The sequence below is a fragment of the Rhipicephalus sanguineus genome, unplaced genomic scaffold, assembly GCF_013339695.2.
Source record: "Rhipicephalus sanguineus isolate Rsan-2018 unplaced genomic scaffold, BIME_Rsan_1.4 Seq921, whole genome shotgun sequence".
In the NCBI taxonomy this organism is placed as follows: domain Eukaryota; kingdom Metazoa; phylum Arthropoda; class Arachnida; order Ixodida; family Ixodidae; genus Rhipicephalus; species Rhipicephalus sanguineus.
The window spans coordinates 9,098-29,885 of NW_023616292.1; the positions used below are offsets into that span (position 1 = coordinate 9,098).

Below are 20,788 nucleotides of genomic sequence, written 5' to 3' on the forward strand. Positions count from 1 at the left end.
CGTTTTCCTACAAATAAAACATCATATTCTCGACTCTAAAACCTGTGACACCAGAGCTATCTTAGGTGTAGACCTCACTAAGGCATTTGACAACGTTATACACTCAGCTATCCTACAGAACCTTGTAACTCTGGGAGTCGGTGCAAAGACGTACAACTACGTCCGAGACTTCCTCAGCCACCGCACAGCCACACTTACCTTTGGCGACCACAGCCTTCCGGGCATCACGCTTGGCGCACGAGGTACACCCCAGGGAGCAGTTCTTTCCCCTCTTCTTTTTAACATTGCCCTTCTTCATCTGCCGCAACAGCTGGCTCAGATCCCCAACATCCATTTTAGCTTCTACGCCGACGATATCACTGTCTGGGCAAACCACGGCAGTGACGCCGAAATCGAAGAAAACCTACAACTGGCACTGACCACCATTGATACATATGTACGGGAGCGTGGCCTTACCTGTTCCCCTTCCAAATCAGAGCTCTTTCTCTACCGCCCGAAGCAATGTAATTCAGTCATTCCCCCCATCTCTCTCACGCTAGGTGACCATCCCATCCCACTAGTCTCTAAAATTCGTGTGCTAGGGCTAGTTCTCTACTCGCATGGCGCACACGGAGAAGTCATAAGGACTCTCCAAACACACGCTCAGCAGACCACTCGACTGATTCGCCGCATCGCGAACCGTCGGGCTGGCCTACGCGAGCGAAACACGCTACGCCTCACCCAGGCTTACATCATAAGCCGCACCACATATGCCCTCCCTTACCTACCCCTCCGACAAAAGGAGAGAGACCGGGTTAACGCGCTAATACGAAGTTGCACGAAAACGGCTCTACGACTTCCACCCAGCACATCCAATGCCCGACTCCTCAAACTAGGTGTACATAACACATTTGAGGAACTCGCGGAAGCCACCTTTACGGCACAAAGATCTCGTCTGTCTAATTCAGTGGCTGGGCGCACTCTGTTGTCCCAATTAAACTTAACCCCAATTACACACTCACCCGAGGGGGTCCCTCTTTCTTCTAACCTCCGCTCTCACCTCAACGTGCCCCCAATCCCGAAGAATATGCACCCTGTGCGAGACGAGAAACGCAGAACGGCAAGGGCTCGGGCCCTCGAGAAACAGTATAGCGAGGACCATGACGTGGTCTACGTGGACGCAGCGGAATACGCGTCAGGATCCCGTATGGCCCTGGCGGTAGCTGACAGTCAGGCAAAGCTTCTAACGTCGTGCTCAATCATCACCAATTCCTCCACAGAGGCAGAAGAGGCAGCCATCGCGCTTGCATTTGTTTCTACATCTGCCTCCACAATCATAAGCGACTCAAAATCAGCTATCCTGAACTATGCCAATGGCTTCATTTCCCGCACCGCTGCTCGCCTACTACGCTTCTGGCAGCCCCAGCGTTCCATAACACTCGTCTGGACGCCAGCACATGCCGGCCTCCCTGGCAACGAGGAGGCTCATTCCCTAGCCCGAGGTCTCACATTCCGGGCAGGAGAAATGGAGCCCCCTCCACCGGCCGAGGAGCGCCTGCTCTCCTTTCGAGATATTCTCTCGTACTATCGGGACCAACGAAGAGTATACACCCCCCCAGCCCCATCCCTAACCATAGCACAGGCCGCACATTGGCGACGCCTACAAACTCAAACTGCTCCATACCCCATATTACTAAACGCCCGATACCCAGACCAATTCTTCTCTTCATGCAAACTTTGCGGCAAACCAGGAGATTTCCTACACATCCTCCTCACATGCCCCACCTTCCCTCATCCCCCATCACCGGCTGTGGCGGTGTCTTACTGGGAGTCCATCATGACCAGCACTTCTGCTTTCGATCAGCGCCGGATCATCTCCTGCGCCATGAAGAGGATTGCGCTTCAGGGACTTTCCTTCGCTTTGTAAGGGTGCCCCCTCGCATTGAGGGAGCACCCACGTGCCATGTAGGGGGCTTGGCCCCCACGTTCACACACTGGCAATAAATGTTTCTACCACCAAATTTCAAGGTGAACGCTGCTTGCCCTTCCTCTCACGGGCGCGCGCTTTAGAGAATGAGGGGATGACGTACATGAGAAAATGGCCCTACGTAGGTGGTAGTGCTGTGACGTCGCTCCTCTACGTAGACGACTGTGCTCTGACGTCGCCAACAGTACCACGTGACACTGCGATAATTATTTGACACGACATGTGTATTTGAGTAATTTGTTGCTTGAATAGATTAATAAAACTTGAGAGAAATAATGAAACACACAATAGGAATGTGTGCGTCTTTTTCATTTCTTTTCGTGAATTGCAGCGAGATGCGGGGCTAATGTGCCTCCCTTCCCGTGCGTTCGTGTCCCCGCGGTTAGCGCGTCGAGCAGACGCCAGCCCCTAGAAACGAGAGTGATGTTCTGGCGCGTTCGAGCACTCATTATGCTCATTTATTCTACCGCGTCCAAGTAAACGTTAATGCGGCACTGGCTCATGATACCGCCACTCTCGTGCCCGTACACATGTCTAAACTTTCATTTCAGCCCGTCCCGTCAGCCCGTCCCGCAGAAACAGGCAGTACACCACAGCGAACGCCGGCACAACGCCCACGGCCGCTACATAAAAAAAGGTAGCGGCCTTGCAACGCCGCTCGCGTGCTCGGACTGGCTCGGGCACGTCATGCGCACGTGGCCATGCATGCGCATGACGTGTTCATGCGTATGTGTCAAGTGAAGAGGGCAGGGAAGGAATTTGGCTTGCTAAGGCTACACGGGGCGAGTGGCAAGGGTTTGAAACTCGCCTCCTCGCATCATGGTTTCGCGCCGCTACAAATTATTGTTTTTCTCAGCTCGTAATGAACCGGTTTGAAAAATTCTTGCGGCATACTGCTCTTCATTCGGCACACAACAACTTCCAGCGTCTAACTAAAATTTGCTATGTGGCCTGGTGAGGGGCCCTTTAACAAGCAAAGGTTGTCTCTTGTAGGGCATAAATTAGACTTGTGTAGGGGTACACCCAAAATATCTAAATGAGCTTTTCAATATACTGCGTACTTGTACACTCTCAAAATTCAAACGCCTTGCATACACTTTGCACGTTTTTATCAACGATGTCGCGTTTGCGTAGTGTTCAGTTCGGTTAGTTTTTTCTCAAACAGTCCCCAATTGTGAGTCCTGCATAAGGAATGGGGTGCGGAATTTGATTTTAAGACCAAGTAATCAATCCATAATACACATACCTACATTCACCTAAATACCCACATTTATAGGTACATATACGCATCCGTTTCAATGTCTGCACGGTTAATAATAAAGAGGCCTAAGCGATTGCAGCGTTGCTGTATATCGTTTAGACAATACTTCGAGACAGGGAAAACAGCGCGGATAATCTTAGTCGCGCGAGAGCGACTACCTTCCACAAAGCTTCGTGTTCTACGTCATTATTGGCCAATTAGCACGCTACAGATATCCTGAAACTTTATTCCAGTCCGTCAGTGCGTTTCGTCGCCGTTAGTTGTGGTAATATTTTTATAGAGTCCACCCCTTCCTTTTGGTCAACGCAATGAACATTCTTCGGAGATTCACGCTTCTCAACACAATTACCATTATCTATATATCTGATAGTCTCTAAATTGCCACCCATCGCCATCCTATCTAATTACATTATTTGCCTAAATAATTTTGCGGAACTGCCATCTCTGTGTGCTATAGATCATATCAAACCTATCATTTCCGAAATCTTGAAAAATAGCTGTTAATCTAGTCTTCACCTGAATCGCTCGTTGTACGTGCGTGTATTTTCCCAAATTGAGTCTTGGATTATTCAGACAATAATGACGCATCTCACATTCCTTGCTTCCATTCACAATCAACATTTTCACATACGAGTATTAAGCCCTGACGATGTTAAATGTTATCACAGAATGTACCAGACTCATAACAAGTGAAATGAACGGAAATTACAGGAAAGGAAACTGTTACATCTAGTATGAATATTTCAAAAATTCATAATCAGGCACCACGCTTGCAATTGTGCATATAGCTGAACCATGTAAATGCGTGTAATTTGTGCAGCCATTAAAAGCACCGGGAACTTCAACGGCCCCAACGGGCTGCTTGGGGCCGCAGTAAACATACAGGGTGTTTTTTTTGAACTATACACATTGTGTAATAAAAATCCTATGACAGTAAGGTTCTTGTCGTTTTCGCACACGCACTCCACGTCGAGGCGGAAAAACTATGGCACTGTTAAAATGAAATTTTGCCACTAATTAACAAAAACTCGTTAATTCACTTTCTATTTTTTTTTACTTGAGGGCAGGTGTTTGTAATAGAAAGTTCTAGTGATAACCAATTTATGACATACCTCCTTTTAACAAAGCACAAAACTTGCACGTAGTTCGGGATATTCTTCACAAATGTCAGGGCCGACAACGAAAGTGGTCGCGCAAAGCGCGCACGAAGCACGACCGTTCTGCTACGTCAGACCGGTACTGCCCGTCACAAGGAAGAGACGAAATTTGAATGAAGGCGCGACGCGGCCGTAGGTTTTCGTGAATAGCTGCGATTCATCTCACTTGTGCCCGCGCATCCCCTTATTTCGCGCGTAGTGTTGGACACTTATCCGTTTCGTTCGAACTGTGCACAATAAAACCGCGGTATCGACCATTTCTTTGCCTAGTAAGCATAAAACTCAAGGGCTGCCACTTCGGCGCTTCTTCTTGCATACACGAGAAATAGTTATTCACGCCTCTTTATAGTTTAGGAAAAAAAACACATAATCACCACCCATCGTACACACATAATAAGCTCTATACTTGTGCATTTCATAATGAGCCGATTTTTCTGACCAGATTCTGCTTCTGCGCACCTTCATTCTAATTTCGTCACTTCCCTGTAACGTGCCGTCCCGGTGTTGCGCTGCACTTTGTGCTCGCCGGACGCGATCAGTTTCGAATTCGCCCTAGCAATTTGATTAGGAGTTTCTCGAACTACGCGCAAATTCTGAGATTTCTAAATAATAGGTGTGCCATAAATTGGCAAGCACTACAACTTTGTAATAGAAATACTTGCCCTCAAGTCAATAATAAAAAAGTTAATTAACGAGTTTTAGCAATTAGTGGTAACGGTGTCTTTTTAACTGCGGCAAAGTTTTTCCACCTCGACATAGAGTTCATGGGCGAAAACGAAGAGGCTTACTAACAAGGATTTTTATAAAAAATCTGTATTGTCTAAAAAACACCCTGTATAATAAAATAATAGAATAGGTTATTGGGCTTTCATCCCCTGACGTCTTATTCCGCAAAACATGTCTTCCAAAATACATTTGCGTTCACAAATGAAGCCAACAATAAGGTGGTGGGCGTAGCTTTTGTTTTTCAGAGCTGGCTGTCTCATATTGTAATTGCAGTGAAGCCTCTATGGCAGTTCGTCACATTCAATTTTTTTTTTGTTTGTCGATTCCCGGCAGTGGGTATTCACCATTGCTCAAGAAAACGAAAGAGAAGTGACCACGGGCTTTTCATCCTCGAGATTCCAGAGCTTCGAACTCCTGTAGACACCGTACTTACGCTTCATCATGGCTGTCATCAGTTGGAAGGTCGCGATCGGACTGGGAATCATCTATGGTGTCGTCTGGATCCTCGTCAACCCGCTCTCTCAGCTTGCGTTCCCCTACTGCGACCACCCGAAGAAGTGCTTCAACTACGCCGAGGAGCTTGCTGCCAGCCTGGACCGCAGGATCAACCCTTGCGACAACATGTACGAGCACGTGTGCGGAAAGTGGGACCGGCTACACCCGTACCCAATGCCAGGCGCCGGGGGCCAGTTCCGTGTGCTCCAGTATCGGATTCTCTCGTTCCTCATCACCAAGCTCGAGCAGTCGCCTCCTAATCATCCTGTGGTTGCGGTCCGCAGGAGCGTCTCCGCCTTTCAGAACTGTCTGAACGTCTACGAAGAGCGCAGAGATGACACAAAGGTAAGCTAGTTATTTTTGCATCAGTCCCATAAGTCGCAAGCGAAGCAAAATGAATCGACCAGCCTGTTCCTTCCTCAGACCCAGCCTAATGAATGCAAGAGATAAAAACACCATAGGAGTCAATATTTGTATACGCAATTGAAGCGAACCAAAAAAAGAGAATTTCAAGGATCGCATCTTTGTTGATACAACCTTAATGAACACCAACAGATAATAAAGCCAATGAAGGTTAAAGTGACGTCTTTAATAGTAGTGCTTTAACTGTATTGTAGTAATTACAATATAAATGTGAAGAAAGTAAAGTGGACGAGAAGACAACTTGCCGCCTGCAGAGGTCGAACCAGCAACCTTCGGAAGCTCTCGCCTGCGCTCGTCTGCCCCTTTCGTTTCTTCGTGTCCCGTCTGCCATGCAGTTTGTTAGAAGATGAAACCTTCGCATAACGCACCCTATGCTTTGAAAATTGAGCTACGACGGCGGTCATCCTCTCGTCCACTTTATCGGGTGTTCATTTGCATGCAAACATTGGAGTGTTATTCAGCGCCGCTCGTAGCCGTGACGGCAATTGCAGAACACTCGCCGTTCCTGCTGTCGCATCGGCAGTCGCTTTGACGTCCAACTTTTGTTCGGTGTTCCTGAGTGAATGCAGTTTTAATCAACGAGCTGCGAAAACTACAACGCAGCTTCACAACAAAAAATTCCCCGAAGATTACGATACTGTCTAATGCGAATGCTTAGCGCAGCTTCGTGTTGGGGCATGGCCAACTGTGCTTGAATGTTCTGGCTTTAAACATGGTATCGACTACGCCATAAATAATTATTTTTGTGAAGTAGAACAGCACCCACTACGCAATTATTCGTCTTTCTGTGGATAAGCGAGGTATCTGCTGTACATCTGTGAGGCATTATGAGCACTTTGTTGATGCTTCATGTGGCTGATGGCGATGAAGAATTATGGCTGAGCACCCTCACAGTGGGTAGGAAGCATTATGCCTGACGCTAGTTGTGGAATTAGCATTTTGTGACGCCTGGTTCTTATTTTACTCTTCTACCACGTTATTATTGAGAACTAACAGACAGCAATGCCAAGAAAAGTATAGGGGGCGTTATTTGTAGTAATTAGAATATAAATATGAACAAAGTAAAGAGGACGAAAAGATAACTTGCCGCCGGCAGGGACCGAACCTGCGACCTACGAATACCGCGTCCGATGCTCTACCACTGAGCTACGGCGGCGGTCATCCCCTCGTCCACATTATGGAGTATATAAGTGCATTTAAACCTAGCAGTGCTACTCAGCGCCGATCGCAGCCATGGCGACGAGTGTGGAACACTTTTTCTCAAGCCGGCAGTGACCAATATTCCCTCGCATACTACCTGAAGGCATCAAGTCTGCCAGAACAGGGTCCATTCTAAAAAGACAGGGCGTGCAAACACGGACACAACAAAGAAGTCAGCACACCACAAACGCCGACTAACAACTGAAGAGACGCGTAACGGCTAAAAAGAAAGAAGGCACGAAAACTTATCTGCGCATGTATAGGGGGTGTTATTTATCGGCGCTGTTATATCGGCGCTAACGCTAATAATAATAATATCTGGGGTTTAACGTCCCAAAACCACGATATGATTATGAGAGACGCCGTAGTGGAGGGCTCCGGAAATTTCGACCACCTGGGGTTCTTTAACGTGCACCTAAATCTAAGTACACGGGCCTCAAACATTTTCGCCTCCATCGAAAATGCAGCCGCCGCGGCCGGGATTCGATCCCGCGACCTTCGGGTCAGCAGTCGAGCGCCATAACCACTAGACCACCGTGGCGGGGCGGCGCTAACGCTCTTAGGTATAAATACACATATATACCCCATAAAGTGGACAAGGGGATGACCGCCACCGGAGCTGAATGGTAGAGCATCGGACGCGTTATTCGAAGGTGGCAGGTTCGGTCCCTGCCAGCGGCAAGTTATCTTTTCGTCCTATTTACTTTGTTCACATTTATATCCTAATTACTACAAATAACGCCCCCTATATTTTCCTTGGCATTATTGTCTGTCAGTTCTCATTAATGTTGTGTTTAACAAAGAAAAAAAACGAGCTCTTATACGTCACATTCTTTCTTTTTACCAGGCTATATTGCATAGGCTAACGCGATTCCTTGGCAGATATGACGCATGTGTAGGGTGTTTTCGCAAATGAGTTTCACGCACCAGCGTGGCTTTGCTGTAGAATAGTCGACTGACACGCAGACAGACCAGGTTGAAATCCCATTCAATCCTGGCTATTTTATTCTCTTTTATTTTTCATGTCTATCGCTTACGCCAGCGACGGCGACGGCGACCCCTCTCAATGCAAGAAAGGGAGCCTTAGAGCTGCTCTCTAAAACTGCAACACACAGTGAAAATTCACGCACATTGGCGGTGCGTTCCGTCGTTGGAAAGCACCGCCTCCAAAACAGCGGCAATCCTGTGTTCACTTCCACAAGAGAGTCATTCTAAAGAAGAATCGCGAGGTGGGCTAGATGGTGGATGTTTATCGCGGGATATCTAACAGCACAACGGACTTCTATTACGGGCAGTTGAAGATAGGGGCACAGCGCTGAACGCATAAACATATTTATTTTCACGGTGTCCTGGGTATTTGAACTCTGCTGCACTGTTAGTTATCTCACGACGAGTCTACCTAAGTGTTTTTTGTTCTAACCGTGAATACTTTTTCGCTACTCATGAAAGTAATGCGCGTAATAATAAATACAATTTCCTCGTCGCTGCTTTAAATATTACGTTTGCCCGATCATTTGCCAGAAAATTCATATGTTCGTTGAAAAGCCAGCGACACCAACATGTCTCTGCATAAGAAAATCACCTTTAGGTAAGTTACGTCACGGTGATGACGTTGCCTATATTGAGGTGACAAAAATGACCAAATGGAATTGCATGGACCAAAAAATTTCTCCGGGCCGGAAGCGACGACTTTGGCCGGAGCTTGTAATTATTAACGAGAGAGCATTAAGAAGCTTGTTCCGCACAAACTCCGGCGTCGGCGTCGGTGTCGCCGTCGCTGGTTGTGAGCGAAATGTCATAATCTTGTCAGTGACCGAAAAAATGAATAATAAAAAATCTTACGTTCGAGTGAGAATCGAAGCTGTCGAAGCTCCCTGCAACATAGATGCGGCGCCGGCGCAAAAAAGGCATTGAAATGCCGCGCGCGGCGCAAAAAAAATTATAAAAAGAAACAAGGCGCGCGCAGTTGCGCGTTGCGCAAAAAACAGTTTCAACACGTACAGTCGCGCTTAATATGACTTGCCAAATGGGAGCGCGTGGCCTCATAAGTTCAAAGATTGCGCATGACTTAAACCTGTTTTCATTTCAGCCACTAAATGATATTTTCTTATTTGGAATCATCCCCGAGTGCGACAACAGCGTTTAGTTATGGATATTTAATAAGGGCAAGTGGAAGCCATGCGCAGTCTTTGGACTCGTGAGGCCACGCGCTCCCGTGTTGCAAGTCATATTGAGCGCGACTGTACATAGTTGTTTGCGTCCCATTTCTAAGGAGCTTCGCTCCTCGGTTGTATTCATACATGGAAAAACTGCTGATTTTAGGGGCGAAGCACCCAAGGGTCGAGGCCTTCCGTTGTGCGTTGTCCGTGCTCACGGAACAACACCGTGTAAAATCGAAACACCAGGTTTTAATAATGAACTAATATCAGTAATAATTGCGACGAAACAATATATAACACCTACAAGCACAAACGCTTAATAATAGCCCGCGACTTCAACGTAGATATTATGGACATTAGGAGCTAGCTTTGTTGTCGACTATTTACGTCACTTTATGCCACTGTACTTAGATTATATTGGGCAACACTCGAGTAACCTATGGTTACTCACCCAATGATACCCAAAGCTTCGCCCACTCGCCATGATTGACTTCGTGGAGATGCGTGGAATTTTAGATGCGAAGTATCTTAAGGCCGAGCTCAATCCAGTGGTGTGCGGCGTGACCACCCTTACTGCGCATGCGCATACCCTCTCCACACACCACCTCTCCACTCACCTCTCCCCTTCCCTCTCCACTTTCCCTCTCCCCTTCCCCTCTCCACTTTCCCTCTCCCCTTCCCCTTTCCACTCTTCCTCTGAAACGCGGGCTAGACATGCCGAAATTCTCTCCTGCGCAACGCCGCGATGAGCTCGAGCGCATGCGCGTCCCCTCCCCTTGTCTCTCCTCTCCTACGCTGCCCCCCTCTCGCCCGCCTGTCCACCGCGTTCCCCGCTCGCCCTGTGAGAATTAACGGCCAGGCTAGATGGAAGATACGACGCGCGTAGCGTCCCTCTTCGCGTTCCACGACGCGAGGTCGGTAGCATGCCCAACGAACGCCAATGGAACGCGATCGTGCAAGTGCTCCGGCTTCGCATCGCCTCTTGGTCCCCTTTAGCGGGAGATGGTGTAATTTTTTTTTTGTTTTGTTTTTTAGGTCACTCATGCGCGGCACAACTCGCAGACGCGAACGCAAGCGAGGCGGAGCATGCCAACCTTCCTCGACACAGCCGGACTTAAGTGTAGACGCGCGCGTTCCATCATTTACGCGTGTCGCGTCCCTCCTCTAGCCCGGCCGTGTTCAAGATTATGCGACGCCAGCGCCGCCGCTACATTCTTCAAAACATGGGACAACAGTTTTCAAGGCGCGCCGTCTATCGTCGCGCCACTCAAAATATTCTAGTACACTCTACAAATGTTCTTTTGTTTCCGGCGCTGACATTGCTGCTTCTCAGCCTTGGTTGCTACCGTGTGCTCGATTTACAAGGTGCTCGCTTTACTCGCCCGCGCGTGTAGTTTTTTTTTCGGCAGTCTCATGGCTGTCCAACGCTAATAGCGTTAGTTGCTGCCATCTGCTCGCTCTACCTCCTTTCTGTACCTTCTTTCTGTGTCCTCCGTCTTTTGTGCGCGCTAAAAAAGTTTTAACATGAATTCATACCAACTCGCCCAGCTCTCAGTTTTACTGTTATCGCTCTACTAGCGGACGCTGCGGGGACGCCGAGCAGACGATGCAGTGCGGCTAGATACATCGTGAAAGGTGTTCGCTCGTTCTATTGGCTCAGCAGCCTCGTAGCTCCCAGTGCTGCAACTAGCTCATGAGATCGAGTTTGGAGTTTTCGAGCGCAGCTCTTAGGCGCCCGTTCCTCCTTTGAGCTGCGTCGCTGTCGGCGTCGGCGGTGTAACCGATAGAGCGAACGATGACGAAAGAGATCCAACGAGAAAAGAGCAGCGCGAACGCGGAGTTTGCCGATATAACGAGCCACTAGCCTCTCACCTCGCTTTCTTCCTCCGTCACACGCGCTGGCTCGTCGGCTGGAGCTCCTGCGCATGCAGGGCTGGCACGTGCACTGCAGCTGGCTTTGCTTGTCGTAACGGGGATGCCGGCGTTTCGCTTTGTTGAGGACGCATGCAATCATCAGAGTGGTGTGCATAGAACTTGGGCGCTGGTATTTGCTGTGGTAATATGCAACAATGTTACGTTGCCATAAATGCCAAGAGCCAAAACCTTAAACACATTTGGCATTGCGCCAGCACGATACTTCGCTAAGAATTCAGACTAGGCAGTGTAACAATTGTGGGTGAATTTTTTCGTCTCCGTAATTCTAGAAATATGGGCGCTTGCAACTGAGCTAGCGATCTGAACTTCGCAGGTTGTATTGGACATATTTAGGAAGTACAACTTCGAGTGGCCCTCGATGAGTCTTCCCGCAGATTTCGACCTGTTGGAGTACCTTCTGGGCATGTCGCTAGAGTACGGCTTCGCGACGCCAGTTGTCCTAGGCCTCACGGCTGACTTGAAGACTGACAAGCGGTACGGTTTGTCGCTGGAAATTGAGGCCGCGACGGACATGGAGGCCAGCATGGCTGCCACTCGATACGTGAAACACTGCATCACACACGTGGCGCCATCGGTGACGAGCGACTTGGCATCGGCGTTCGCCGAACGCATTCAAAAAGCCGCAAACGACATGGTCACGGCCGCTAGCGCCATCATTCCCGGTCCAAGGACGAACCAAAACTACACTACCATGGCGAAGCTGGTCAACGACGTCGCCGGGCACGGTACGGTAGACGAGTGGTTGAAGGTGATTAACGGTCATATGCTACCTGGCCGTACGGTAGACATGACAGAGCCCGTCCTGACGATCAACGGCAGTGGCTTGCTTCTCAAAGCGGTGCTCGACAATGCCAAGCGGTCCAGCTACGTCGACCTGGTGCTGCACACGGGCTGGATGACGTTCTACAATATGCGTGCGGTGGTGTCGGCCTCGCTCCTCGACTGCACGGATGGAGGCGGCATTCAGTCACAGATACAGTCCGCAACTCAGTGCTTGGAAAACATGGCCCAGGTTTGTACACGTTGTCTTGACTCGTATTTGCTTTAGCTGTGAAAGCCTCAGCGCGCATTCTCCCACTGAATAGAAACCGGAATACCTCCTGACAGTAAGAGGTTGTACAGAGGATACTGCAATTCCTAGAATCGGACGCAGCTTAAGTAAAGAGAGGCTCTGCCCAGTTGACCGAAGCACTCGGCAATGTTCTTCGAAGGCGGGGTCACTGGCCGTCCGCCTCATGATGTTAGCATATATAGAGTGCACGCCGATTGGTACAGGCTCGTGTGCATGCGCTTTTGAGGACAATGTGCCGTGGACTGCTAAAGTTGCATCCTGATATAGTGCGTATATATTGCCACTATAATTATAACTTCATTGTTTATAACACATTTGTAGTCCATCACATGGGTATGATTATGGAAACGCGCAGTGCTATTCATGGAAGAATGCAACGGGCAGCTTGGCCTCTCCCAGATTAGTGGCTAGTTTTGCCAATCAGAAACAAATACGAACACTGTTTCTCTTGAGTATATGCTTGTGCAGTTATTTTACACGTACAAGAGAAAGCAACAATGCACCATACATACCTTAAGGAAATAATGCATGAAGACTATATGTTTGTGCAGTCGTTTTACACGTATAAGAGAAAGCAACAGTGCAGCGTACATACGTTAAGTAAGTAATGCGCAATACCAATTTAATGTACAGGATGTTCTTTTTATATAATAAAGATTTTTTTATAAAAATGCTTCACAGTCACACCCCTAGCTGTAATCTTCGCATGGAAACTACGCCGAGGCGGAAAAACTTCGCCGCACCTAAAGTTACTCTGAAATGAGTAATTAGCAAACGCTCAATATTAACTTGCTAAATCATTTACTTCAGGGCAATTTTTCATACGGGAAGTTGTAGTAGGACATGAAAATTTCTTGCATATTATTTTTTTTAAGTTACACGGTTCCCATTCATTCACCTAAGGTGACTGGTAGGTGAAAGCCAAGTTCTCACAACATGGTACTAATACCCCCCTCGTCCATACGGAATGTTTTTGCACCCAACGTGGTTTCGTATTGCTTCCGGGACTGGAGGCAGTGGAAGCTTTCTGCCCCTCACGTACTTTCCCATTTCGTCCGGGAACAGCCTACGAATGACCAAGCGAGAATGCAACGTGATGAGGCCATAATGTGACGTCGCGTTCTCCGAAGTCATAGTGACGCCATAAAGACGTTACAAGTTGTTGTGATTTATGACGTAATGATGACATCATAGGGTGACGTAATCACGTGATGAGGTTGGCGCTTCATGAGGCGTTTAAGGGTTTCGCCTTCAACCCTCGCCCCCCCCCCCCCCGCCACATAATAATCGGAATTGAAAACCCCGATCTAGGCGATATCGAAACTGAGCAACCAGGGCGCGCAGAAAGTGCGGCAGCTGCGTTACGTCAGACAGGAAGTTCCCGCGACGAGCTTTGAGAAAAGGCCGCGCCGCAGCAGAGTCTCGTCGGGAAAAACGGCACGTCGCCTCAAGTACCCGATGGAACGGCTTATCTTTTTAGGTTGGTGTCTATCGTCTATCCGATTATTTTGGGCTGTGCCAAATGAACCAGCAATCTCCACTTTCCTTTTCCATTGCCCAGCGTAAAACTTGGCGACCCACACTGCGGCGCTAATTATCGCAGATGATATGCGAAAGGGTCTTTACATTTCTTTAGAGTTTGACAAGCAAGCAAATAAGCACTTCCCACCACACGCAAAGAATACGCGATTCTCTTGTGTACTGGAGACATCCTGACATTTTTCCGGACAAGATTTTTCCGGACGCCATCTTTGAAGGCACGTCAAGTGAACTCCCGATCTGACGCGACACCACTGCCGTGTTTCTTTCGCGCTGTTGCGGCTCGGGTCTAGTTGGTCTCCTTTGGTGTCTCATCCCCGTAGCCGCACCCATGGATTGCAGAGAGAAGCGCTCGTACGTGACGACAGAGGTTTATTTACTTCTTTTTACAAGATCGAACTCCGAAGAGAATAACATGACAGATCGTAAAAGAGCAACAAGAGACTTTGTACGCAAGTTTTCGTCTTATACAGTAACAAGTAAGACAACCTTGAGGAAACCGAAGACCGGTGCTCGCAACTGCCGCCAATCTGGTGAATTGCCGTCACGCTCGCTCGTCCAGGCGAGCCTAAGCATTCATTGTCCTTGAAGAATGCGGCGCCCTGTGCCTCCGTCTAAGCGCTCACTTATCGGGAAACGTTCTGACTGACAGGCCTGATTTACAGGATCCCGCACAACCAAGGTTCATATCGCGAACGCTCCTATAATTGTTGGTGTATTTTATCGTCCCGCAGGTTCATCACTAGATCAGTTCACAGTACTTAATAGTTTTATACAACAAAAAGGCTTTTCCTCAGGTAACCTAATTTGCATGGGGGACTTTAATGTGCCTGGCATTTCATGGCCGTCACTCTCCACTCTGGGCACCGATTCATCAATTTGTAGAGAGATGATTAATTTTTCACTAAATTTAGGTCTTAAACAAATTGTAAATGACGCCACAAGGGACAATGCTATACTGGACTGCGTTTTTCTCAGTGCGTTACTGTATACAAGGGGGTTTACAGCTCAGGTCATTAATGGTATTTCTGATCATAAAGGCGTACTAATCACTCTTAATTACACAGTTCCAAAACGCCGCTATGAATATACAACTTTTCGCGGTTATAGCCTGGCTGACGATGTGTCTATAATTGACACCTTAAGCAGCGAGTTTGGCATATTCAAACAACTTAGCTATGCTGGTGATGTCAACAGTTTAGTGTCTTATTTTGAAAACCTTGTTATAGAATGTATTGAAACATATGTACCACTAAAAACTAAAAAGAAAAATACTGAACTTCCATGGATAACGAGAGAAATACTGCATTTAAAGCGCGACTATCGAGACTAAGGCTTGCAAGTCGTAATGGCAATGCCCTGCGCAGAGCTGAATTCAGTACAGTGAAGGAGGAAATTCGTGGGAAAATAAATGCTGCTAAAGACTTCTTTTTCTCGGTTACCTTGCCAAATATGGTCAAGAATAATCCCCGAAAATTTTAGAGCTCAATCTCGCCAAATGAATGCTCTAATAATACATTCGTCCTTAATGAATCTCCCACTACCCAGCCGCAGGTCATTGCTAACCCATTTAACGAATACTTTACGTCTGTACTTGCTCAAGATAATCATGAAATTTCTTCGTGCACTCCATTTCATGCCTCACTTGTTTCTATTAATGATGTCTCTGTGTCTATAGAAGGTGTTTTAAATTTGATTTTAAAAGTTGATTCAAAAAAGTCGTCTAGCCCAGACAACGTAAATAATATTTTTCTTCGTCGCTATTCTCCATGGACAAGCCAATACCTGTCAGTAATTTTCAACAAATCATTATCAACATCAACTGTTCCAGCATCGTAGAAAATTGCACAAGTCCTTCCACTCCACAAATCAGGTAGTAGGCAATGCGTATTAAATTACAGGCGTATATCATTAACCTCTCACTCATGCAAACTAATGGAACATATTGTCTTCATACACATCATCAATTTTCTCGAAACTAACAATATTCTGTCCAATGCACAACATGGTTTCCGGCGTGGATTCAGTACCATCACACAGCTGACAGAATTCACTCATGACATATCTATAGCTCTTGACTTAGGTCTTCAGGTGGACGCATTATTCATAGACTTTTCTAAAGCCTTTGATACTGTCATCCATTCAAAACTCCTATAAAAACTCAATCTTTTACTAAAAAACCCTTTGCTTGTTGACTGGACTAGTATCCTTTCAAGTCGTAGCTAGGGGTGTGCGAATATCAAATTTTTCGAATACGAATCGAATACGAATATCCACCTTCGAATATCGAATCGAATATCGAATATCAAAGGAAAAATGCCTCCACAGTAACGATATTTTATTTAACATGTAGCCATTTGAAGAAAAAAAAACATTAAGACCCTGACTGGCAACACAACACACACTGCTATCTCCAGAACACAATGTCCAGGCTAGCACAATAAACATCACAACACAAGCAAATATATCGGCACAATGAAAGTAATGAATACATGTTATCATAAAGAAATATGAGTTCAACCACATGATTAGGTAGCAGGCGCTCCCTTGTAACAGAGACAACCCCTCCCCCACCCCTGCCACTGAAAAGGCACGCTCGCTTGGAACAGAAGTGGCTGGTATAGGGAGTTACATGGGGCAAAGCTTTGCCAGACTGGGGTATCTGAAGTTGCCTATACAGTCCGCCACCAGTCACATGGGTGACTGTCTTTCTTCAGAAGTGGTCCCGCATAGTGAACGAGTGGGAGTGCGGCACGTTACGACCGCACAATATTGAAAATGTACGGTTAAATGATCGTAAACAGCGCTGCACGTCGGAGATGCACCAGCAATAAATCATACGTATTGGGGCGCTCGTCGTAGGCAGATATCGTGTCTCCGTGTACTTACGATGCTTATCGCTCCTCTCGGCAACGTTTTTTGCGATACGAACGCAGCAGAAATGTGGAAGACGAGTTATTTTATGCATGATAATCGAATCGCATATTCGAATTTTTCGAATATTCGAAATTATCGCATATTCGAAACTTTTCGAATACACGATTTTCGAATCGAATACGAACATTTCGAATGTAATATTCGACGAATATTCGAAACTTTCGAATATTCGCACACCCCTAGTCGTAGCCAATACGTATCATTTAACACTTTCCATTCATCTAAAGCACGTGTATCTTCCGGAGTGCCCCAGGGATCCGTGCTAGGGCCATTACTATTTCTGTTATATATAAACGACCTACCCGACACAGTTTCCACTAAAATTCGTCTTTACGCTGACGACTGCGTTATATATCACGTAATAAATTCACCTGATGATCATCATACACTCCATACATCGTTCTTAAACTTTTGCAGGTGGTGCCAAAATTGGCAGATGAACATTAATTTCGAAAAGATAGCTACTATGTGTTTCAGTAGACAGAAAAAGCCATCTATGTTTATTTATTGCTTTAATAACTATGCAGTGCAGCGGGTCTCACAATATAAGTACCTTGGCCTCCTTTTCACTACTACCTTATCTTGGTCTAGTCACATCGATAAAACATGCAACAAGGCTCTGAAAAAAACTTGGATACCTCAACCGCTCACTACGTTTAGCCCCAAAGGAAACAAAACTGCTAACATACAAAACCCTCGTACGACCAATCCTTGAGTATGGCGCCACTGTATGGTACCCTTATAAAATCATTGACATAAAACGCGTTGAATCTATGCAGAAAAAAGCTATTCGCTTCATTTACAGATGCTATGATCGCAATTTCTCACCATCATGCCATCTAGCGCAACTTGGCCTAACATCACTTTCTAAAAGACGCGACATCGAGTCTCTGAAACTTTTTCACTCTTTATTTAATTCACCGCAATATTTATCACACAACAACTACATAACACCTGCCAAACCATCATCCACCAGAAACAGCCATGCACTTAATGTGTCTGTGTTTCATCCTCGCACTAACTTCTTCAAATACATCTTTTTTCCTCGATGTATTGAAATGTGGAACTTCATACCAGGTCGCATTCGGTATTTTCAGAAAGATGAATTTTTGAATGCATTAAAGGACGGTGTGCTGTAAACCTTGCTACTTTTCATTGTTCGTATAATTTTGTTTATAAAATGTTTGTATTTCTATGACCTGCCAATGTACTTGTGTATTTCACCTGTTTTTGTTTGTGCACTTTTTTATTATTTCTTGCTGTGTACCCACTCCTGCGATAGCCCCTAACCGGGCTGCAGTATTTGAAAATAAAAATAAAAAATAAAAAATAAACCAAGACCTCGCCAAGATGATTTCCAGGGCCGCTCGTAACAGCGCCCGGTGCGCTCAGTTTCGATAGCTCCTGGATCAGGGCTTTGGAATTGGAAGAATAATACCAAAAATGATGTGTTTTTCGGTGGATTTCTAAAAATGTATATATATATATATATATATATATATACATACATATATATATATATATGTATGTTTATATATATATATATATATATATATATATATATATATATATATATATATATATATATATATATACATATATACATATATATACAAACAACCGCCTCTTGTTCGTAATAAAAAAGTTAATTAATGACAGCTTTTCGATTTCCTATTTCAATCTAAGTTTAGGTCTGGAAAGGTTTTTCCGCTTTAGTGTCCAGTTAGTTTGCGACGACGACAAAGGCCCGACTGCCTTTGCATTTTTAAAAATCTGTATTGTCTGAAAAACAAAAGAAAAACGGATGCCTTGGCATTTTTTCCGATAGGACATGCCATAAAATGTGCGCCTGGTGGTTCTTCCACCATCTGCTTTCATGCTGGAAAATATTGTGCTAGCACATGCGAATGTGAGAACTAGTTATTGCAGCGCTTTATTTCAGGAAAGCATATTACTTCGCCTGGAGGGCCCTTCCAATTTTGCGCACGGAAGTGAACTTGTGTCCCGGTCAATAAAGTGTTTCAAAGCACTGGTTTGAGCTATTACTACGAAGCATTTTTTTTTTGTATTTGAAGGCGCCTGTCTTTCATTTCCGTTATAGTTCAGACATTTTAGTTTTAACTTTCATTTTTTGGTCGCCTTGACGAAATACTTCAAAATGATGCATGATTAGCGTTTTTAGATAAAAAAGCACAGATTTCCTCACGTGTAATATAGTCACATTGTGGGCTCCATAACTTTATATATTAAATGATAAAATTATATTAGGCAGAAATGTTGTGACAATATTGCGACAAAGTGGGAAAAAATAGCATTTCGCCCATACTGCGGCTTCATTTTTGCATTCCAGCGTTCAAAGAAAAAAAAAAACTTATGCATGGTTGCGTTGTATGCTTTGTTGGTATTTTTTACAAAACGTTTGATAGCAGTGATTTTTGTTTTAATCAAGAGAAATACTCTTCGAAATGGGCAACTGGAAGGTTCTCCAAAGTTTACCTTTGCCTCGCCTTCACTGCGTAGCACATCAGCACAGTATCCTAGCGGGTGCGTTGTCACAGTGTTTAACGAAAGTCATAGAACTGTTGGTCACTTCTTTAAGCAGTAACGATGTATACAACGTCAAAGTTTAGATCGAAATGGTACAAGTGTCTTTGGTTCGCGAAAGAATGATTCGCATTTAAAAATATTATTTTTCAACCTTTCTGAAGTACAGTGACTAATCGTAGCTAAACCAAGATTTATATAGTTAATAAATAGATTCTCGGGGGGATTGGGATGCAAGTGAAGCTAACCTTCGAAGCCACGATACGCAGGTTTCCACGTATGCCTTGGTTCGGCTGATCGTGGACAGCCTGGATCTGCAGCCACAAGTGAATGACACTCTGCGCACCTGGATGGCGGTGAAGGAGGCCACGAGGGCCAACTTCCCCAAACTGCCCTGGATGGATCAGTCGACAGCCGCTGGTGCCATCCATCACGTCGACAGTCTGATCACCGTACTAACCATGCCGGAACACCTGAAGAGTGACGAGGCACTCGAAAAATTCTACGTCTTTTTGGACCAGAACGTGACACAGCCGTTCGTAGTGTGGCTATACAACACGTACCAACGGCGCCTTCAGGAGCAGAAGCGTCTTATGAAAGAAGACCCGGCAGTTCCCGTTCATCGCGAGGACATTGTGTTCAGTCCTTCCGATGTGAATGCGTTTTACGCGCCCCTGTTGCACCTTATGGTCATCTTGCCGGGTATCATGAACGCGCCGTTCGTCCCGAGCACCGAGCCACCGGCGGTCGTAACAGGCGGCGTCGGAAAACTCTTGGGACACGAACTGTCGCACGCCTTCGACCCGCGGTTCAGCACCCTGACTAGGACCGGGGACAAGATAACGTGGTGGTCCAAGGACTCCTTCGCCAAGTTCCTCGGCCGGCTTGACTGCGTCACGAGCCTGCTCACGAATTACACGTCGGACGCTGTGTTCGCAAAGAACGTGCTCACAGAAACGTTCGCCGACACGGCCGGGACGGAGAAGGCTCGGCTGGCGTTCGGTTCGATGGAACTGACCGACGGAATCCTTGGTTACACGCCGGAGCAGTCGTTCTACGTGGCCAGCTGCTTCCTCTTCTGCTCAGAGGGTGCATACACTTGGAAAAAAACTGGGTTATACCCGCCTATGATGCTGCGCTGTAACCTGCCTGTGCATAACCAGGAGAGGTTTGCGGAGGCGTTCAGCTGTCCTGTGGGTGCGGCGCTGAATCCACAAGACCGATGCACGTTCCATGTGGCGAACGAGAAATAATGATGAATGTAGTGGCTGTCTAGTTTCAGCAATAAAAATGTCTTGTCAGAAGAGGGCTTATAGCTTAAATATTAGGCGTCGCATTGCTCGTGGTGCGACTACATAGGTCGGTATGCATACT

The 20,788-nt window shown here is 46.3% G+C and overlaps 1 protein-coding gene and 1 non-coding gene across 2 annotated transcripts; one reads left to right on the forward strand and one right to left on the reverse strand.

Annotated features, from left to right (window-relative positions):
• Nucleotides 1-5,551: 5,551 nt before the first annotated feature.
• LOC119378666 (neprilysin-1) lies at nt 5,552-20,667 on the forward strand. The gene is made up of 3 exons (XM_037647722.1): nt 5,552-5,950; nt 11,636-12,334; nt 19,684-20,667. The coding sequence occupies exons 1-3, from the start codon at nt 5,552-5,554 to the stop codon at nt 20,665-20,667; spliced, it is 2,082 nt and encodes a 693-aa protein (XP_037503650.1).
• Nucleotides 7,113-7,184, reverse strand: Trnap-cgg (transfer RNA proline (anticodon CGG)). Its single transcript has one exon. It is a non-coding gene; the product is annotated as a tRNA-Pro (tRNA).
• Nucleotides 20,668-20,788: the final 121 nt, after the last annotated feature.